The 8,400-nt window shown below is 40.0% G+C and overlaps 1 protein-coding gene across 1 annotated transcript in view; it reads left to right on the forward strand.

Annotated features, from left to right (window-relative positions):
- The first annotated feature begins 5,427 nt into the window (after positions 1-5,427).
- LOC119408066 (solute carrier family 22 member 7-like) overlaps positions 5,428-8,400 on the forward strand; it is a 14,026-nt gene continuing 11,053 nt past the window's right edge. Inside the window, exons 1-4 of the mRNA XM_037674903.1 lie at positions 5,428-5,808; positions 5,941-6,044; positions 7,952-8,106; positions 8,199-8,367. Of these exons, the coding sequence (XP_037530831.1) occupies positions 5,428-5,808; positions 5,941-6,044; positions 7,952-8,106; positions 8,199-8,367 (809 nt within the window). The remainder of the gene's footprint in view (positions 5,809-5,940; positions 6,045-7,951; positions 8,107-8,198; positions 8,368-8,400) is intronic.

An 8,400-nucleotide genomic window follows, 5' to 3' on the forward strand; every position in this document is an offset into this window, starting at 1 on the left:
TGGGGACAGAGATCCAGATGGAGTCTCAGTGGGGACAGAGATCCAGACGGAGTCTCAGTGGGGACAGAGGTTTTGGTGTCGCTGCTCCAGGATTATGGAGTAATGTCTCACTTCCTATCAGACGAACTTCTAAACTCTTCTAAATGTTTTTTATTCCCTGGTTTTCATCACAGCTGGTTTTAGTTTACTCCTGTTATTGTTCTTACTGATCTTTTTGTTTTAGCTGTTTCTATTTTTTGTTTATTTGCTCAAATCTTTGATTTGACACGTTCAGCAGGTTGTTGCAGCTGTGCTTGTTTTAAAAAAGTTTTATAGATAAAGTCGTCGTAGTTTTTCTTTCTTTACTTCATGGGCCTCAAAACAACCCAGCAGTAAAATCCAACTCTTAACCTCCCAAACACAAACATGTATCATCATCATTTCTGCTGCAGCATTATTTATTTAGAAATCTGATTAAACTTCAAGTTCCAGCAAAGTTCATTCAAACTGTCAATGATGATGAGCTAATAAACACATCAGATCATATTCAGCTGGTGACGCCTGATGATCGCGCAGATAAAACTCTATTAGAGCTTCGGACCACGGAGTTCAAAACACTTACGGTTCTTGTCCCTGGTCCAAAGGTCCGGCTTCACATCCTGAGCAGTGAGGGATGAGGAGGTTTCAGCTCTGGCTGTGCAGGACAGGTGTTCATACACGCTGCAGAACGTCAGCAGCAAGAGGAGGTGTTCCTGCCATCACCCCCTCCCAGACCCAGATCAGCTGTTCTCCTGCAGCTGCAGCAGGCCCACACATCAGCTCTTCATTTCTGAAAATAATCTGTTTAAATCCAAATATCAATCTGTTTACAGGATATTTCTGTGTTTAATCACAGATTTTCATTCATTCTACTTTTTTCTAACTCGGTCTAAACGACTCGATGAACTCCAGTTTCTGGTCAGTGCTCTCTCGGTTTACAGATGATGTAATGCTGCTGCTCTTTTCTGAAAAGATCTCCATTTATGGAACTGAATCCGAGGCTTGAAGAAAAGGATTAAAACCTGTAGGAACGGGGGCTCATTCACAGCTTAAATTATTTATTCTGTTCATCTTGACTGGTTGAAAAAATAATTGGCTGGGATGGATTTGCTAAAGAACAAATCATTAAAAAAAACATTAAGTCTTGATTTGTTTGTTGATTGAAAACTTTTTGGATGAATTCATGATTCAGGGCATCATGATCAACCCCAGAAGTTTTTTTTTTTTTTTTTTAACTAAATATGATTATTTGTTGTTTGGTTGATACACAATGTCAAAGCCCCTCAACAAGAATCAGAGTATTACATGTGTTTTATCCTTTTTGTCTCTTAATAGTGTGAATGTTTATGAAGCATTCACTCTGTTGTGATCCATTTTTCTTCCATAAGATTTTTGACTCGATTCTCATCCCACAGTTTTCAAGCTATTTCAACAAATCATATCAAAATGTTCAGCTCTTTCAGGACAGGACACTCTGCTGTGACTTTTAGTATTGGTGCAACTTTAGCTTTTTCAAATATTAAGCCTTTTCTGCCATTTTTTTCTCCTAGAAAATGATTTGAGCTCATTTTACATCCTTTAAATCTTTAGATCTTTTTACAACATTTTACTGCTCCTTTCACATTTTGTTCAGCTTCTTTCAGCCTCCTTCGGCAACTTAAAAAAAAAATTTCAACTACCTTTAGCTAATTTCAGCTTTCAGCAATTTTTTGCTCTTTTCAGAATCTTTCTGCTAACTACAACATTTCTGTGCTTCTTCTAACTGCTTTCTGCTAATTTCTGCTTGTTGTGCTCTTTTCATCTCTTTTCTGTAAGTTTCAGCTTTTTCTACTATTTCAGCTACTATTTAGTTGTTTTATGCTAATTTTAACTTTTTCAGCTAATTCCAGATTTTTTGCACTCGTTTCAACTTTTTTCATCCTAATTCAGCAAAAATGTGTTCTTTCTCCTGCTAATTAAGGCTTGTTCAGTCATTTCAGCTACATTTCAGCATGTTTTTAGCTCATTTCAGCTGTTTTTCAGAAAGTTCTTCAGCAATAAGCTTTTTTTTTTTTCATTTACTCTTTATTTTTACAGGTAGTCTCACTGAGTCATGAGAACTCATTTTCAAGTGAGACCTGTTTAGGGAGTAAATGGTGGGGGTTAAGGGCCTTGCTCAGGGGCGGAGGCGAATGAGGGTGGAGGCAGTTGTGGGTGTTTCATCTTTTCCACCCACATGTTGACCGTATCGGGAGTTGAACCTGCGACTTTCTGATCACAGGCCCATCTTCTCTAACCTCTGTGCCACCACTCCCCCTATTTCCCCCATTCACACTGCATTTTTGCAGGAAATGCAGTTTCTCTATTCATATATTCATCTTACATAACACAAACAACCTTTTGAACAATATGAATTTGGAGAGTTTATTTTGGATGGGATTGAAAGGATAATGGCTAATCTGAGTGAAGTGAATTATCTGTCATGACAGAAAACGGAATAAGCACTGAGACAGGAAACGAGACAGATAATAAAGGTTTAAGATGTTTCAGAAATGTGCAATCAGTGACATGAGGGATGTTGAGCAGACCCACTGGGAGGAGAAAATACTTGGTCCTTGATTGTGAAGATGGCAATATTTTCACAATTATTTGTGAATGATTTGATGTTCTCGCTTGTTCTTGGTGTTATTGCAGGTGTCAGAAGTGAGTGAGAGGAAATCCAGGAGTCTGAGGAGAGGAAACATGAGCTGGGCAGGATCCTGTGGGAATTTCTGTTTTTGTCCTGTCATTTCTTGTGCTTCCTGTTTTTCTTCCTTGTTGTTCAGCTCCTGTCTCACCTGTCTCCAATTCTAATCACCCCAGGTGTTTACCATTCCTGTCATTAGTCTCCTCATATATTCAGCGTGTCTGTGTTTTTCCTTTGTCCGTGGATTGTGCTTGAAAGCCTGTCATATCTGTTCCTCCATCATTTCCTACTCCTCATCATTCATGTAAGTTTTGCTGCCCCGTCAGCCTTTTGTTTTGCTTTATGTTTACCCCAGAGTCTCTTGTGTCTGTCTGCACGTGGGTCCAACACAATGAACAACAGATCATGTCAGATCCAAAATATCTCTTTTAGTCCATCATCGCAGGGTGAAGAGGGAACTGGAAATACTCTCCGTCCATCTGTCTGTGCAGGTTGTGATCTGGAAAGCTGTAAAAATAAGTGAGACACTTACTTCCAATTTGGTGTGTGGCTGTATGTATGTGTAAGAAGGGTTCCTTTGAAAATTATGTATCTACCAAAAATTGGGTTGCAATGTCAAAATCCAAGATGGCCACCGCCTTTATATGTATGTAAACCGACCACCCCTTTCATTGTAAAGAAACTGCGCCTTCTAGTAAGTTGTTAATAGTATTTCCTCAAATAACTGGGGTGGCCAAAGATTAATTTATGGGGTCAAGGCCACCACTGGACCCCCCCCCCCCCCCCCCTCTACTGCACCTGGTGGTCTCCCACATCTCTCCAGGATCCATCACTCTTCCTCGGATAAGAAAATAAAACCTCCCTCTGTTCTTCTCCTCAGTGTAACTCCTACCCACTGGAATATTTTTCAACAAAAGCATTAAAGTTTATTTCATTTTGTGTTCGATTCCAGTCCAGATAAACACTCATGCCCAGAACTACAAACACTCACTATTCAATAACCTCCGTAATGGGGGACATCGGTGTGCTGATTGTTTGTTTTATGCATTGGAGGGCGATCAGATGGGAAGAAGACGTTTCTTGGCGGACCATGAGCTCAGCTTAGATCCAGCCATCAGGCGAGCGAGGCAGAAGAACGAGGTGACGGTTCGACTGGGCGATGGCATTTAACTCAACCGAAGCTCCACCTCCGGGTGGGAGGAGGGGCAAAGAGAGAAATAAACAGGGACGGGCAGGAAGCATAACACTATCTGCAACAGGTAAGATGTTAATTATTCCTAACCTGTCTGTAGAAGCCAGTTCAAAAGACTTGAGCTCTAATCAACACTTTCAGTCATTTATTAAGGGTAGTTGCAGACAGACAGACAAGCAGACAGACAGTGGCCTGCATGTGTAAGTAAAATAACCCTTTCATTAAAAAGTCAATGTAAAGGTGCTCCAAAGGCTAGATGGACAGAGAGAAGGTCAAACAAACTCAAAATAAAGACAGCAGAGAACCTAACGAGGAACACAAAGAAAGAATTAAAAACAAAATGAACTGACAGATGAACAAATGAAACATTACCTCTGAGGAATAATGAACACCTGCAAGTCATCCTTCACCTCCTTCTGTTAGATCTCATGGTTACTGCACCTTTCATGTACTTCTAATTTCATTTAGATCACAATCAGACTCTGGGAGGTTGCTCCTGATGATTCTTTATTAACCTTTCTTTGTCCAACGGTCATGTTCTACAGATGTCTGACTGAAATCTCTGATGGACCAGGTTAACCTGCAGACTGTCCCACATGTCTTCACTTCTTTTCAATCATCAGTCAGGGTCCAAGGATCAACTGGCACCATGATGTGTCTGGTTCGAGCCCGTCCAGTCAAATAAAGCAGTTCCTCACACGAGGAGTTAGCCTCTTCAAAATGATCGTTAAAACAAAAGATTGATCTAAATGAAGGCAAGGAAACCCATCAGATGAGACCCCCGTCGTGTTAATGAGGACTTCATCACTGTTTCTTTATATACATTATATTTTTGGTAACTGGGACCCTGTGTACACAATTTTGTTCCACCTCATGTACCACATGTGATGTTAATGACAATAAAGAACCTTGGACCTTAACAGATTTTCTCTGATGTACTGGGGTTTGTGATACGTTTCTGCTGTGTTGGTCAACAAGTTCCTGTAAAATACTCGTTTACTATCAATAAAATGTTTTGGGTGAATATGATCGAAATTAAAGGAGGAATGCATCTCGTCTTCTGACTCCGATGCCAAAGATTTTCAACAACGATCGTCTTTTGGTGAAAAGGAGTGGAATTATAGTTATATTATGTTAGATTTCACAAGATGTGTTAGCTCTCAGAGTACGTGCTGATGACTCTCAGCTACTACCACACCAAATGTCAGCTCACTGTCTGTAAAACTAATAGAGACATAAATTTCAGTTACCTGTGGTGACCATCTTTAAAAGTTCATCAAGTGAATATTCTCTGAGTTTCATTGAAATCTGTCCAATGGTCCATGGGATATTTTGCTAACAGACAGACATAGATGCTGTCATTATTTTGCCTTCAGTGGCAGATGATAACTGTCTGAAGTTGTGAAAGTGGACTTAAACATTGAAAGGCCCATGTGTGAATAAGTTAATGGTTAACGTTTAGTCTGTAAATGTGTCGTCTTGACTCGTCGGCTCTGACTCGGCCTCACGTTCGCTGCTCTTCGCCTCCGTTCGCCTCCCGACACGCAGCAAAATGAAGTTTGACAACATTCTCTCTGAAGTTAACGGGTTTGGGAAATTCCAGATCCGACTCTTCCTGATCCAGATGTTCTCTCGGATGACTCTCCCGTGTCATTTCCTGCTCAACAACTTCATGGCGGCCGTTCCCGCTCACCACTGCGACATCAGCGCCCTGCAGGACGGAGGAGTGTTTGGAAATCTAAGTTTCTATCAGAAACTGGCGGCTGGCATTCCTACGAAGCAAGACGGGACTCTGAGTTTGTGCCGGATGTTCACAAAGCCTCGGTACCAGAACTGGACGGGCTCAAACAGCAGCGAGGAGGCCTGGTCCGTTCCCTGTCAGAAAGGATGGATTTATGACAACAGCACCTTTAAATCCACCTTGGTGACTGAGGTAACACACGAGTTCATCCTCACACTTCCCTGCACAACACTATTCCATTTCTGCCAACAAATAAGATAATTATTAACAACGTGTTAGAAGATTGTCACCGCAAGATTGTTTCCTCTCATCCTGGTCTTCCAGTGGGATCTGGTGTGCAGCAGAAAAGGGATGAACAAGGCAACAGCTACAATATTCTTTGTTGGTGTCATGGTTGGAGCGCCGCTCTTTGGGTTTCTCAGTGACAGGTCTTCAAATTAAATCTTTATACGTGGTGCCATGTTTACATCGATCCCAAAGCCTTTCGCAATCTTCACCAAAAAATAAATGAAACAAGAAAAATTAATGTCTGCAAAGGTTCACAAACTTAAAATGATGTAACATTATTATTATTATTGCTACTAATGTTATTGTTCCCATTTCAAAAGATGGCAAAGCAATAATGTTAAAATTGCAAAATATTGTCATTTTTTAACATTTACAGTTTATGAATTAAAGGCATTAAAGGGATCTCTAACTAGTTGGACCAGTAGACCTTATTTGATAAACAATGACTTCAGCTATAAAACGAGAACATAAAAATATTGTAGCCCATTTACTTTTGATAATTTTAAAAATAATTACCTGGTTAGCTCTGGAGCTAATTAATATGCCTACATGGCATTAGCTCCAGAGCTAATATGACATTAGCTCTGGAGCTATTAGCGTTAACTGCAGGGCTAGTGTATATGATGTTAGCTTCCGGGCTAATGACTTTAACTCTGGAGCTAATATATGGCCTATATATAAAATTAGGTCTGGAGCTATTAGAGTCAGAGTCAGAGAGTTGTTATATACACCACATGTGGTGCATGTGGTGGAACGAGATTATGTACACAGGGTCTCAGTTACATCCAACAATAAAATGTAAAAGAAAAACAGCAATAAGATCTAAGATATGAACTAAGAAAAACATCAACTAAATATACACTAAGCACTATAATAGCATAAAAACAATAAAACAATTCACCAAACAGTAGCACAAACATGAGTCTGTGTGAGCAGATGAGTATGAATGAACACAGCAACATGAAACAGATCAGCAGCAACATGAAACAGATCAGCAGCAACATGAAACAGATCAGCAGCAACATGATGTGATTTTTTCACAGTGATTATTCTGGTTAGAGATTCATGAGTCTAACAGCCTCAGGGTAGAAGCTGTTCCTCAGTCTAGTGGTTCTACACTTAATGCTCCTCAACCTCCTTCCTGAGGGGAGCGGGGCATAAAGTTTGTGTGCTGGTTGAGTGGGGTCCATGATGCAGGTGGATCTCTTCCTGCATCTGGAGGTGTAAATGTCTGTGATGGTGGGGAGACTGATTCCAACAGACTTCTGTGCAGCCTTTACCACTCTCTACAAAGCCTTGAATATATAAAGCTTTGAATATTAGCGTTAGCTCCTGAGTTACTGTTAGCTCTAGAGCTAATAAATTTAACATCACAAGATCATCACATTTGATCGTCTCGACCTATATAATGTGCAAAAGGACTGTTACAAAATATAACTTTACTGACACATTATTATTTTTGAGCCTTGACTTCTTGTGTTTTTTTTCTCCACTATAATTGATATACAAAGTATGTTAACACCCCAGAATGCATTGCTCCAGTAAAATATTGACCTTAGGTGAAAAATGTACAAGACAAATATAGTTTCTTAAGTAATAAGGAGTTTTCACATCACAAAGAACAATGTTTAAATGAATAGAGAAATAAAAACTCATAAGGCCAATATGTGGGAGTAGTTGGAGAGCCTTTTAAAGCATTTCTTGAAGGAACGCATATCACCTGCTGCTTTAGATGTCAGAGTTTCAGACTGAGATCTTTATTTAATGTTTTAGTTGTTTTCGTCAAAACCGAAAAGTAAAACAGTCTCATGATTTTGTGATTTCTCACACAATCTGAACAACCATCAGCCACGCCCACATCAAATTTTAGGTCTGTATGTACAAGATTTACTGCGGTACAGCCATTTTAGGTTTTCTAATTAAAGCTAATTACTTACAGGTGTGCATCTACTGATTCTTGTTCAAACGCTCTCATGAGATTCATGAGATATTTTGTTGATAGACGTCTTCTGATGATATAGAGGAGCTCACTGTCTTCTTGGTCCAGGTTTGGACGGCGCCCGTTGCTGCTGGTGTCTTACGTGTCCTCCTTGATATTTGCGATTCTAAGTGCCTTCTCCACATCATATATAATGTTCGTCATCATGAGGTTTTTCACTGGAATGTCCCTGGCTGGAATAAGTATTATCGCCATTGCTTTAAGTAAGGAGATTCTTTCTGTCAGGGCTTTTATTTTTGTGTTTTTTGTTTATTCAGTTTTCGTTGATGTTTTCTTTGTGCTGATGTTTGTGCAGATGTGGAATGGTGCAGCATTGAACGCAGGACGTTCAGCGGAGTCATCATCAGTCTGGATTGGACTCTTGGAAACTGGCTCCTGGTTGGAATTGCTTTCTTTGTGAGGGAGTGGAGGATGCTGATCATGGCAGCAACTTCACCTCTGATTGTGTCCATTATCGCTTGGAGGTAATCAAGCTGACATCTTTTTTTTTACTTTGA

Source organism: Nematolebias whitei, chromosome 3, assembly GCF_014905685.2.
Source record: "Nematolebias whitei isolate Nwh7 chromosome 3, NemWhi1, whole genome shotgun sequence".
Taxonomy (NCBI): domain Eukaryota; kingdom Metazoa; phylum Chordata; class Actinopteri; order Cyprinodontiformes; family Rivulidae; genus Nematolebias; species Nematolebias whitei.